General features: G+C 34.5%; 1 protein-coding gene across 1 annotated transcript in view; it reads right to left on the bottom strand.

Annotated features, from left to right (window-relative positions):
* Nucleotides 1-14,784, bottom strand: part of LOC145269057 (androglobin-like) — a 245,402-nt gene that overhangs the window by 205,203 nt on the left and 25,415 nt on the right. Inside the window, exons 7-9 of the mRNA XM_080124658.1 lie at nucleotides 12,882-13,021; nucleotides 4,060-4,149; nucleotides 1,458-1,611 (exon numbers count right to left, since the gene is read on the bottom strand). Coding sequence (XP_079980784.1) covers nucleotides 1,458-1,611; nucleotides 4,060-4,149; nucleotides 12,882-13,021 — 384 coding nt within the window. The remainder of the gene's footprint in view (nucleotides 1-1,457; nucleotides 1,612-4,059; nucleotides 4,150-12,881; nucleotides 13,022-14,784) is intronic.

Raw genomic sequence — 14,784 nt, 5'->3', positions numbered from 1 at the left:
TGAACATATACACACAGCTTCGAGTAGCAGTCAATCTACTAGAGCAACATAAAGATAATATTATTAAAGATAATAATTGTGTTTTTATGTCTTCTGTGAACTAATAACAAAATAACAGCCGATCAAAAGCTCCATGTAGTCTCTTGGAGTTTGTAACTAAGCGAAATCAGTTTTATTAATTTCATTTTTTGCGGACTATCATCCTCATCTTTATAGTTGTTGCTTCACGACGTTTCGGCCAACTATTCCTCTGGCTTATAGTCCGCAATAAATAAAATTAATAAATAATACTCATCTTAATAATGAATTCCAATTAAATAATATATATAGGCGAAATCGGTTTTGCAATCCAACCATATTAGTAATAAATAAACTTCAGTCTATGCCTGACTTGTCCATCCAGTTTTAGTCATAAATACCCAACAGTCTTTGTTTTATCAGCATATAATTATAAGCACACCTGGATACGATTTGTAAAATTGACACTATCTCTAACACACATCTTCTTTAGACGCTGTTCTCATTTTGGTTGTAATGTTTGCCTTCAGTTCAGGAATAGTATAGAGATTACTTAAATAAACATTATCTTTGAAATAACCCTACTGATGCTGTGTATGTGTGTGGGGGGATAAGATTCAATGAATGTAAGCCGTCTCAGGATCATACCTTCTACTGATGAGATGATCACAAAAGTATCCCTGCAGCTATTCCAACGACTCATTTTTAACGTGTGAAGTTGTTGAAACCGATTGTATATCCTCCACATCTCTGTTTGCTAGAAACTTCTAACAACTACCAGGTAGCGCTCAGTTTTTAACACTTGCATCATATCATTGATAAGGCAAAAAGTGTTGGGCATTTATGCCTAAAACTTGGTGGACAATTCAGGAATTAACTGAAACTTATTAGCATTAAATATGGTTGGATTGCAGAAAAGGTTGTGAATTTTGGTACTCATTGCGTTTTTTTTATCAAGGCTCAGAGGCCACTCGAGGATAAGAGTTACTGACTGTGTAGTCGTTAGAAGTGTAAATTTTGTAAATTGGATTACTTAAGAGGATAGTTCATCAAGAACTTGTTCACGTTGGATTTGAAGACGATCAAATTGTAGTCAGCTGGAAAGCAGGCAAACGGAACAGAGTTCCACAGGTGTATAGTTCTAAGAAAGAAACTTTGTACATGGAATCTGTTTAGGTTTAGGCATAGATAAAGAGTGGGGAAAATTATTGACAGTGGTTTCAGATAGACGAGTGTTTTTTGTGAAAGTTTGGCGAGGGGGGGCATAGATTAGAGCTCAGCCGAGCACTTGTCATGAAAATAGTGATAACGCAGAGACAGGCTTACAACGTCTCTTTTGTGGGTACCATTTTGGCATAGAAGTGCACTATTTTGTTTAAGCTTCTTGCTCGACTAAATATAAAATTTGCAACTATTGAAAAAATGTTAAAGCGAATTACCATTGCCAATGATACGACAGAATCAAGTTTTCTAAGTTTTCCTTCTCCAACTTCAGGTTTGTTCTTGGAAATTGTTTCTTCTGTAATTTTGGAATAATCCCATTCTGGCAAAGCATTTGTTAATAATTTCCAGACTTTTGTTGCACTTCGACCCCTGAAAAGAAAAAGCATCCTAAAATTAGAGAAATCGATCTATCTACTGCACGTCCTGAAACAAATAAAAAGTTTGTTTTAATCTATAAAAAAAAAAACGATTTTTTGTGACGCGTAGAATGTTTTAAATCAAGTAGTTGTTTATTTCCTTGTTCAGACGACCAATATTGTGTACTGGCAGCACTTTCCATTTACACGATTGGTGACACTTATTGGATAAGTGAAAAAAAACAGTAATGGTGGGGTACAGGTCTATAATACATTCCTCTGAAAAGGGCACTTTTGAAACAGGAATAAAAGGGGCAGCTACTTGGGCATCTCGAGCACCCTCTCTGTGCGCCTCTGAATGGATTTCTATCAGTATTTTATTTAATTTTCTGTGTTTAAGAGATTATCAAGACTTGACCTCGGCTTGAATAAAATCACCATTTTGCTTTTTATTCTAACTCGACAGACTTTACACTACCTTCATTTTTAATTAAAAAAAAACACTTTAAAATAAGTTAAATCACAAACAATTCATCCAGTTAGGTAGAAGAGTAACTTAGCTTGCCTTTGGTAACATTTATTTGTTGTGTATTTATTTTTTCACACTATTCAGTTAGTTACAATTTTTTAAAAAGGTTTATAAAAATCCAAGGCATCAATTTTTTTTAATAAGCACAAGAGTGTAAATTTTAACCCGAAAGGCACCCCTGGAGAAAGAGGTGGGTGGGGCCGGAGTTTTCCCAGAAAATCGGTTCTGTTCTTTTTTTACTCATATTATGTTTAATGCTTGTGCAAAATTTCAAAGAATTCCAATGCGTAGTTATTGAGAAAAGTGCAGACAGACGAACGGACGAACAGACGGGGGTGAATTTGACAGGTCTACTCTCCTTTTGTCGGGGGACCAAAACCAAGTTTGAACTGCAGTTGGATGAGCATTTTATTAGTTTTGTACCGGTGTTTTGTGAACAAGAGTGCCTTCCAAATTGCATAGTTGCAAAAATTATAACTTCATTGTCTTTTGCATTTTGTATTTATTTTTAAATTCATTAAAAAACAAGTTTGATTTCATCAAATGTTTCAGTTGCAATTTGATGAAAATGTTTGTTAGTTTTGTTTTGGTGTTTTTTTTTTGAACAAGACTCCCTCTTGAGTTTTATAATGTTGAGATTTTACTGTGCCACAAAAGACATTTCTATTTGTCACACATTCGACTACGGCCTATTAATATTAGTGATAACAATCTATATAAATTATAAAAATAAACTGGTGTGTATGTATTGAATGGTCTCTACCAAACTACTTTGTCAATTTTTGGTCTACAGACTTGAAATTCGATACAGCGTGGAATGATAAAAGTGTTGCCCTAAAGGAAGCAACACTAAAGTTTTATTTTAAAACTTTTATTGAAAAAAATCAATTCAGGTAACTTGATTTTGTATGGACAATAAGAATAAACCATAATCATATCGGGGAAATGTAACAGAGCTGCTCAAGTCTATTTTTGTTGAGTCAGATTGCACCCCCATTGCTGTATCTGCTACTTTCAGAGAAATATCGAGAAGGGATTGGAATGTAGGTTAAAGTGAACAGTGCAAAGAAATCGATAATCAATTTTATAAGTAAAAGAATTGCAACTCATGTCGATGATTGGATCCACGATTTGTCTTCAAATTCTTTAGAAAAACATGTTTCAACTGCATTTGGATGAACATTTTATTAGGTGTTTTCTGAACAAGAGTGCCTTCCAAGTTTTATAGTATATATGCTTGGATTGTGCATTTGTTTTTAAATTCATTAAAAAACACGTTTGAATTCATGATTTCATCAGATGAATTTGAGTTGCAATTTGAAAAAAATGTTTTAGTTTTTTTTTTGTGTTTTTTTGAACAAGAGTTTCTCTTAAGTTTTATAATGTTGTCGAGATTTTACTGTGCCACAAAATACATTTCTATTTGTCATAAACCATGTCTCAAAATCATCCGAGATTGCTAGAAACTTATACAAGTTTTTTCAACAGTTCAACCTTTTTCTTTGATAGACATAGATCAGTGTTTGCATTTAACATCACAATTGCCACTGCAATTTGCCCATTAACCATAGGGTTAAATATAAGCCAAATAAGATATAATCTCCAAATAAAGAGGGACTACCACCAGCAGGTTCAGAGTAAACAAACAAATTGATGACGCACGTCGCATAAAGACATCTGTTAGCTGCTTAGTAAACTATTATCTCGGCATCACAATTATCAGGTTCCCTCCTATGGTTTTGTTCAGATTAAAAGAGGTTGCCAAAAAATTAATGTAACACTTAAATAATATTTACATTGATAAAGACAATAGTCCGAAGAGAAATAATGTATATAATATTGAATATTCTCATTTGTACATTTTCAGTCATCGTATATTTTGATGCCGATAAACAAGTAAAAGATAAAATAAAAGATGTACTGGTTACGTACATGATTGGCACAATTTCTGGGTGCCATCCAGTGAGATGATGAAGTACGTTGAAATCATTGAATTCATTACTCTCCCTGCGATTGCGGTAGCTGAAAAGATTAGAAAAATGGGTGCTTGTCTATATTTGGACCAATAAAAAAAATTTTTTTCAAGAAAAATCTTTAAAAATCGTTATGATGTACGTACCTGTCTCCGCATGACAATTTTAATTTAAGAAATGAATACAAGAATGATAAAATGTTATTCATAAATGCAGAAGAATTCTTGTACAATCTTTATTACATCTATCTTTTCTATATATATATACTAGCGGAGGGGGGTACCCGGCGTTGCCCGAGTGTTAGGAAGTGTGTATGGTCGGAGGAGTGGGGGGGTGTTAATGAAAACCTAAGAATAAGCGAAGTAAAAAAAGAAAACAGAAAAACGAACGTTAAAACTTATCTGAAAAATAAAGCGGGGGTTACCCGGACCGTTGGGGGGGGGTATAATCAAAACATAAAAATAAGCAAAGAAAAAAAAACACAAAAAAAAACTAACGTAAGGCAAACGAACGATGTTAAATGTAAAAATCTGAAAAACAAAAACAAGAAAAGAAAACAGAAAAACGACCGTTAAAACTTCTGAAAAATAAAAACAAAAAAAAACACGTGAAAAATGGCTTGAATAAGCCTGTTTCAATATTAAAATTTAAAAAATCGGTGGGTACCTGGGTGTTTTTGGGTGTGTGTGGTCGGTCGGGGTGGGGGTGTTAATGAAAACCTAAGAATAAGCGAAGTAAAAAAAAAAAAAAAACAGAAAAACGAACGTTACGTGAAAAATGGCTTCAGTACCCCTGCTTCAATATTAAAATTTAAAAAATCGGAAAAAAACCCATCTCACACCACGATTCGAACCCAAAACGTTTAGATAATGACCCAACGTTCTAACCAACTGAGCTAACATGACGCACATGAAATTGCGTCAGTTCTTCAAATATTTAAACTAAATCAGGTTATGACGTCGTCTGACGCATGCGTAGAACCGATCTCCCCTGTAGAAAAGTGTTGGTTTCAGGGTGAAAAAATTAATGTTTTTGGACAATTTTTCGATATTTGTCGGGCGAAGGTGAGGCTTTCATATGAGACCAAGTTTGTCAATTTTTGTTTAGTCTGTCGAAAGTTTTTAGCAGACACACAAACATACACACGCACATACATACATACATTTTCGCTTTTATATAGATAGATAAAAGGCAAAATGTGTGTGCACATTTTATGCATGTCTGGCAAAGGCTTTTTTGAGGGGGGGTTCTCGGGGGGGGTGCTATGTCTTAGAGCTGTTTATATACCCCCTAGATCATAATATGTACGATTTGCAAACACGCGTCGCGTCTAGATTTATTTACATTGACTTTTACAAAATTCTTGCTATTTTGGCTGGCCTTGTGTGTGTTCGGCTTTTTCATATAAAATCTGAAGCAAAAGCAGTTGTTCCCGGTCCTCGTGCCGGGAACGTCCAGAAAGCAATCAGCTTTAAATCAATGTGGAGGAAACCCCTTATATCAGACAATTGCTATTCAATTGGACACTCCCTTTTTTATAGGGAGCAGGTTTTCCCTCCAACATCTTGGGGAAACAAAACACAAAAAACTGCCTCACAGTAAAATTAACTGCAGTATTTCTATTTGGCCTCATTTTTTTAACCCTTGAATAAATTCAAAGGTTTTTCTGTTACTCTCTCTTGATGGCCGAGTGGATAAACATGTCAGGTTTTTTTCACACTTTCTTTTTTTTCCATCTTTGCCTCAAGGCTCTTGGTTCGATCCTACCTGCCTACCAAAACTTTTTTTTATTAACCCTCCTCCCAACACTCACACCTACAAACACCCGGGCAATGCCCGGTAGTCCCGCTAGTATATATTTATAAAGGGCAAAATGCGTGTGTGTGTGTTTGTGTGTGTCTGCCTAAAACCTTTCAACACACGTGACGGATCCTCAGGAGATCGATATCATTTTGAAGCTCGGTTTTTGTGTCAACATTTTGTAAGTCATCGTCTTTATTGGATTGATTACGCTTAATTTACACAATTGCGACGTCCACTTGCACCATGGAGGTATCAGCTAAGACGTTACGTTTTTAACTTTTTTTCTCCTTTGCGTTATGAGTTTGAGCCTGCCTACCTACTACCACTTTTTTTTTACACCTCTCTCCACCCTGGTTACCTACTATTTTGATTTCTCCCCTGCTACTAACACTTTTTTTAACCCCCCAAGGGTTCCTTACTACATCACCTAGACACACCTGGGCAACGCCAGGCATCACCGCTAGTTTCTTATAAATCTAATATGTCTGTCTGTCTATCTCTCTGTCTATCTCCAAATTTTCAAACTATCTCCCCCGAAACTAAAAGTCGCGAAGCGGCGCTAGGGGTATCAAATGATTGGATATTTTGCAGACCGTTCTTTTATGGGTCTTTAATCAGTTAAAATTGTTTTTAAAGGGTCAAAAATTGGGTCAAAATTGAAAAAAAAATCGTTAAACATTTTGTACATTTATCTTAGTTTATTTTTAAATTTTAATTTTTAATCAGTTCATATGCATGTCATGTTAGTACAGTGGTAACGTCACCAGCTTTGAATGCTATAGTTTGGGTTTCGATTGTAGCTGATGTGGCACCCAAATATTTTATTTTTAATTTTGAAATCACGATTCTATGATAATATATATGAAATCTGGACAAATTAAAATATCATATTTATTATTTTACGCTCAGACAAAGCCGGGCGCCCCTCTCTTCTAGTACATTATTAAAAACATTATTTTCAATGTTAATTACAAGAGTCGTTTGAAAATTAATGCCTCCAATTTTTTCATTCCGCCCGAATTGATCAGAGTGAATTGCAAATCGCATTGTTATAATGACTGAACTTATCCATTCATAACCTAAATGTTTCATCTTTCTGTTGCAGATATTGGCAGCGTGAGACTCTTAGAAAGCAAATCTTGTCATGGACCTGCGTCAGAAGCAGAGATATGTCATTGAATTCCTGACAAAAGTGCATTGAGAATGGTGGTGACTATGTAGACAAATAAATTCTGGAGCATAAAAGGTTGCTCGTTTTAATGGTACCACCACCGTCTTTGTAGCTCTTCAACTTTTTTAGTTAAAAAAATAAGAGGCTTTACTTTTAGAACAACACTTTTAAAAGTTTTAAACTTATCATTCGTAATGGTTTCAAAATTATCCTTTTTATATTTAATAATATTGAAAATAAAAAAAACGGATAAATGTTCTTATGTTAATAGGTGTACAACAGTGGGAGTGTTACAAGAAAAGGGGGCCTTTTCTTGTAAGAAAGAAAAACATTAGATAAGTGAAATGAGATTAGATAGACCGAGATTCGAACTTTGTAAGCAAGGTTCAGGAATAGGGTCAGAAATGGAATGTAGAATTTCGCATTGTTCAATCTAATATAAAATAGATATGTTTAAGTAAAAGGAATTTTGATTGTTCAATTCTTTTTTATGAAAACTGAATTAAAATAAGGTCAGTTAGAAGAACAAACAATAGAAAATTTAAAGCTGTTGAAAAATAAGTTAGGTCGAAAAATAGGTTAGTAAGAATTCTTGTCTACAGACATGTGCGAACCACGCATGTTCAGGCAAGTGGGTCGATCACGTTTTTGGACATACATATGACATCATGGCAGAAATGAATTCTCAATATAGGAGCTAGAATCAAAAACAGAGGGAGACTGAGAGAGACGGAGTCCAGAGTCGAGTCCAGATCGAATCAGAGGAGGGTCTTACTTTTCTTGTAAGTAAGAAAAATATTAGATAGACTGAGATTCAAACCTCGTAATAAAGGTTCAGGAATAGGGTCAGAAATGAAATGTAGAATTTCGCATTGTTCAATTTAATATAAAATAGTTTAGATATGTTTGTTTGGAAAAAGAATTTTGATTGTTCAATTCTTTTTTATGAAAACTGAATTAAAATAAGGTCAGTTAGAAGAACGAAAAATAGAAAATTAAAAACATATTGAAAAATAAGTTAGGTCGAAAATAGGTTAGAAGAATTCTTTGTCTGCAGAAATGGGTTGGACATGTGCATGACGTCATAGCAGACAATGAATTCTCAATATAGTTTGCTAGTTTTAGGAGATGAGACGGAGTTAGACAGAGTTGGAGACAGAGTTGGACAGACAGGAGAGAGAGCTGACATTGATCAGAAGAGGGTCCCCCTTTGGAAGCAAAGGGTTAGAAAGTTTTAATCATGTAATGGCTTTGAATTCCTGGAACCATCATCATTGCAACCGGCCGAATGTAATAAAAGAACATATCATATTTTGTAACTGTGTCTTCGTGTTGCGTCATTCTTCAACAATTAAAGGTAATGTGAAACATACTTTATATGAACATTGTGTCCACTCATCGTTATAATGAACTTTGTGTATAACTCATCTAAGTAATGTGTCCCCCTCTCCATCATAAGAAATGACTGTCCCTGTCTCTCTTTAAAATATACCCAATATATGTTTCCCCAATATAACACCCCCTGTGCAACAGAAGTAGCAGATCCATTTGATAGAGGCAGGCAAACATGGGATGATTGGATGGAGATGATAATCACATGCCAACATGTAAAACAGACAGTGAACCAAATATGATAATATATGATGAAATCTTCCTAGTCAGGATCTGGTAAAATTGTATCCATTAAGCAACCTCTTTTAAGCACAGGGAACATGAACTGGAATAAGGTTGCTGTGAAGAAAGTGGGCTCTCTCTACCATGCTAGAAAGCTACTTACGCCTGAAAGTATCCTGCACCTCTATGAGGCCACAATTCGCCCATGTATGGAGTACTGTTGTCGCATTTGGGCTGGTGCATCTGCTACTAGTCTCTCACTCCTGGACAGGGTTCAAAAGAGAATCGCCAACCTGATTGGTCCTGAACTGTCATCTAAGCTTCAGTGTCTGTCCCATCGACAAGATGTTGCATCTCTCTGCCTGTTCTACAAGTATTTTAATGGTGGATGCTCCGACGAACTACAAGCACTTGTACCTTCTCGACGTAAATACTCCTGACAAACCCGACAAGTAGCTAAATCCCATCGCTACACAGTGGAGATCCTTAGGTGTAGGAAAGCCTTCTACTCCAATAGTTTCTTTTCCAGAACTACTAGACTTTGGAACTCCCTTCCGGGTTCCTGCTTTCTCAACTGTACTGACATGAAGAAGTTCAAGTGTAAGTAATGTAAACAGACATCTTGCTGCCCAACTCCCCTCATAATATCCCTGCAACTTATGTTCCAGATAGTAGCCCCCTACTTCAAAGTTGTATTGTGCCTTTTTGGGGTGAAAATTGAATAATAATAAAAAAAACAAAAAAACTACATTAACCAATACTCCCCCATTCACAAGCTTATTTGTGCCACTAAACTTTAACCTGCATTTAGTCTCATCTAATAAAACAGAGTGGAGAACTAAACTTTTAAGAAAAGCGCCTCCTCCTAAATATGCAGCATGAAGGATTGACCAAGCAACTTCAGTATAGAATTCGACTAATGACAGAAGACTAGCTGAAACCACTATCAATAATTTCCCCCACTATTTATCTGTGCCTAAACCTAAATGTAGATTCCATGAGCAAAGCTTCTTTCTTAGAACTGCACTTCCGTTTCCTTGCTTTACAACTGCCTACAATTTGGTCACTTTCAAGTCCAATGTGAACAAATTCTTGATGAGCTGTCCCCTTAGGTAATCCAATTTACCAAATTTCCACTACTAATGATTACTATGATATTGTCCCATTGACTACTGTACACTCATTAACCCTTATCCTCGAATGGCTTTTGGGCCTTTATAAGTCTTGACTCCTATGTAAAAACAAAAACAAAAAACCTGGACTACTTCGTAGAAGTGTGTGGGAAACAGAGAACAAGCTAAGCTACAAAACAAAGCATGTGCTTGGCTAAATAAAAGCTGCATATACAAAAAGAGGCTCCTTGGATGGATCAAAGATGGGTAGTAAAGATTTTCAGACCAGTCTCTTCATGGAAGCCATGCGAATGAGACGTGGCCAATGATGTAGAAACTGAAAAGCAGAAAATGTTACCAATGTCTCTGTCCGTTTGTGTCATTCATTTTGTTGTTAGAAAGTTAAGCTTAAGAAGTAAATAAATAGCTAAAACATGATTATTCTCTCTCTCCTAAGTCAATTCATTCTAAATAAAACCTTGAAGAAAACTCAGTGAACGTCTCCTGTGTCTTTCCTGCATAAGAAGAATTTTATTCATCTTAGCCAAACAGGTGAGATGATTAATGGCCATTCATGAAACGTGTTGAAGAGAAATAGCAGCAATGCAGAAAATAAAAAGACACTGTATAAACTTTGTCCGTGCAAATACGAAGACTTCCTTTTATTTTTTACTAACATGGGTGCCTGGCGTTGCCCGGGTGTTTGGAGGTGTATGTTGCGCAAAAGAAAATTTTTTTTTAAGTGGTAGTAGGCAGGCTCCAACCCATACCACAAAGGAGGAAAAGAATGTGAAAAAAAAACAAAAAAAAACGTGACGTCTTTGCTGTTGCGCCCATCACTAAACCGGAAGTGACGACTGTTTAAATTAAGGCCAGTAAATCGAAAAGAGGAAATGACTTTCAAAAATATCAGCGAAAAAAGCGACCCTTTTCTGTAGAAAATGCCCAGTTAAGGGCGAAGGAATTAATATTTTTAGCCAATTTTTCGATATCTGTAATCTAAAGGGTCGAGCTCCAAAACGATACTGATCTCTTGAAAATCCGTCGCCTCTGTCGAAAGTTTTAGGCAGACATAATGATTGCAACGTCTTGTCAGACGAGTGCCACTCCTTCAGACACTGAAAGTCCATGAACCTGAAAATGACTTATTTAGTCCTGCCGGCGAATTCACACGCTCAAGCAGACATGACACTGAAGACGGTCACTGGTATACATACATATATATACATGCACGCATACGTACATATATACACATACATACACATACACACATACATATCACACACATGTATACATACATACACAATAAATAATACACATATATACACTTGCATATACAAACACATGTGCAAACATACACAAGACAGTCATTGGCATACATACATATAAATATATTCACGCATACATACATATATACACATACATAATATGTATCTATAAACATACGCACATATATACATACACAATGCATAATACACAAACATACATATACATACACACATGCATACATACAAATATACATACATATACATACACATATACACACACACATACAAATACAAACACACATATACATACATATACACATACATATACGTAAACATATGCACATATATGTACATACACTTACCTACATATACATACACATACATATGTATGCATTCATACACATACACACATACATGCACATATACACATACATATATATGCATGCATACACATACATATATATATGCATACATACACATACATACACACATACATACATACACATGCACACATATATGCATATATACACATAAACACATATATGCATATATACACATAAACACATATATGCATATATACACATGCATACAAACATATATATACGTATATACATACACACACATTTATACACACATACAGATATACATACATATACACATAGATATGCATACATATACATACACATGTATATATATAAACATACGTATGCATACATATATACATAGATACATATAATGATGGCAGATCAATTATTACATGCTTCCAGAATTTCAGGCCTACACGCGTCACAACATTTTCATCGCCACAGGACTAATTTTTGTAGACAAATGCCTGAGGGAGTATTTATACAAAGATGATGTTAGAGTTTTAGCTTTGTACGACAGCTCAATCTCTCTCTCGGTTAACATCCAGCAACAAGCAAGAGCAAGATAGCCAGCAACAAGTAAAACTGCAGACCAGCTTAATGCGGGTACTGGTCTACCGTTTTATGGTTTTTAAATCAGATTTGCTTCTCCTAGAGGGGTTACCTTCACCACGGTTTACGGGAGCCCTCTCCACCCCACATACACATGGAAATAAACACATGCATACATACAGATGTACGCCAACATACATATGCATGTGCACACACATGCAAACATATACAAGTAGAGGCATACATGTACGCATATACATACGTACACATACATATACATGTAAAATACATATGAAGGAACATTCGAAAAGTCATAAATACTTAATGATCAGGACAACAATGATGGTGATGGGTACGATTAAATGAGTTTGACATGAATAAAAAACAATCCAATACAAACAATTTGTAAAAGAGACAGTCACTCGTTGAAACGCTTGTGCAACTTTACAAATGAATCGACGTCGCAAGTAGACGAAAATAAAATTCAAACAATAAGCGATTAAAGTGGTTGGACTGTTTTTGTACTTTTTCCTTCTTTTTTCCTTTTTTTTAATAAAAAGTTTGTTTGAAACTCACACTTCTGCGGTAGATGATGATGATGATGATGATGATGATGATGATGATGATGATGATGATGCTAAATTCACTCATTATTTTACAAATAAATCGACGTACGAATCAAACGAAAACAACAATCCAACTGACATGTATTAAAGACGCTTGGACTTTTTTTTAGGCAGACATACAAACATACATACATATAAACAGATTTTTACCCTTTATATTATAGATTGAAAATATTACATGAAGTCAAAGTTAAGGTGAAGGTCAAGATAGACATGACACAGTTAATTAATAACCATGAATAAACAAAAGAGAAGACTGAAGTGACTCACTCGAGAGCAGCAATTTTTATAAGACCCTTTGTAAGCAGCAATGGCCACAGTTCATGTTGCCGTGTAGTACTTGGTAATAATAACTTGCCATTATTATCAAACGGAAGGGAATCGTCAACTGTGATTTTACGCCAAGATCCCTGCAAACAAATATACAAATATACATGTATTAACATGTTATTAAAAGAAGTTGCCTCTTTGTGTTGTTTATTAGATCTAACCTTTTCAAATTTAATCAAAGATTCAATACGTATTATACACCTATGGGATTAACACGTCTTTCAATCTTATAATTATTAACCAATAAAATTATACCTAAAAAAATAACACATTTTTCCACAAAAATCGACTCTGAAATTGTTTTATTTTCTCCAGATTTTTTGTTCATTTGCTTTTGTGAATTGAAGATGTTTTTACAAAAAATCGAAAACATTTATGATACATATAGAACAGGCACTATTTTTAGAGGATTTTAACACACAAAAGATAATTAGAAAAATTAAAAATGGTATGATTTAGCTGAAGAATTCTGTTATTTTTAACAATGTTTGCTTAAATTTAAAATGTCGCCTAAATACACATTATATATATATATATATATATATATATATATATATATATATATATATATATATATATATATCGTCAAAGAATGAGAGTTCATATAGAAACGTTGTTTTAATTTGAATAAAATAAAATACGCATCAAGTGCGCTTGAAAGCCAAATCACAGCGTAATATCAAATAAATAAATATTTTACTTGTTTGATAAATTTCAAACAAGTAAAATATTTGTTTATTTTCCTAATATTACGTTGTATTTGGCTTTCAAGCGCACTTGATGCGTATTTTATTATATATATATATATATATATATATATATATATATATATATATTTGTATATAATTGTAAATAGACAAAATAGATTTGAAATCATGCTTAAGATGCAAATATTTTATAAAATATCATTAAATTATTTTAAAACTTTGTTTCTTATTAATTTCAGATAATAAAATATCCATCAGCAGAGAAATTTTTTTTTTTTTTAATTTTTCCGAAACAAGAAATGTCCTTCGCTAGTTCTGTTTTTTTTTTTTTGTATGAGATCTGATATAACGTTTCTGAATTTTTAATATGAGGATTGGTTATTCGTATTATTTGGATTCATCAGATTACTGTTCTAATCTTCAGTGTCATTTTCACAATATTTCGATCAATGTAACCTCCGATATTCTTGAGGTGTGTCTTGTCGAACTCGGGAATGTTTCTGTCGAACTTGGGAATCTGGACGGAATTTCAAACAGAGTCCTTTATTTATTTCACGGGGGTTGCGTGCTATTTACGAGCAGAAATAAAATCGATTTAAAATTCGTACTAAAACTGTCCACAAGGACCCGTGGCGCAGTCGGGTTAGGATACATGAAAAACTAATTGTAGAAGTGACATTCTTCTGAAGATTGAGGGTTCAATTCTTAATGTGGGCGATCAAAAAATACACTTGCGAATTACTTAGGACCTCTATTCAGTTATAACTGATTGAACGAGAGCATGCTACCCCCTTGAAGGGTTTCATTCGAAATTCTGTCCAGATTCTCGGGTTTGACAGAAACGCTCCCACGTTACAAGATACACCGGATAAAGGTCGGAGGTTATATCGACTGAAACGAATCCAAATAATACGATCAAGTTTGATGTTATTTTACTGACTGCCTGATAGACTTTTCTCCTCGTCAACAGGAATAAGGCTTTGCTGGTTAATAATCAACTTCTAACTCTTACAATTACACTAGCGCCTTTTCCTCCTGAGGTAGCAATGGTATTACTAAAACGTCTGAACAAGCTTAACAATCTTGCCATTCAAATATAATTTCTCCACATCAGAGTTCTCATACGTCTGCATTGT

The sequence above is a fragment of the Euprymna scolopes genome, chromosome 45 (genome assembly GCF_053919585.1).
Source record: "Euprymna scolopes isolate OS-2025 chromosome 45, ASM5391958v1, whole genome shotgun sequence".
In the NCBI taxonomy this organism is placed as follows: Eukaryota; Metazoa; Mollusca; class Cephalopoda; order Sepiida; family Sepiolidae; genus Euprymna; species Euprymna scolopes.
This window is presented reverse-complemented; position numbering and strand designations above follow the sequence as displayed.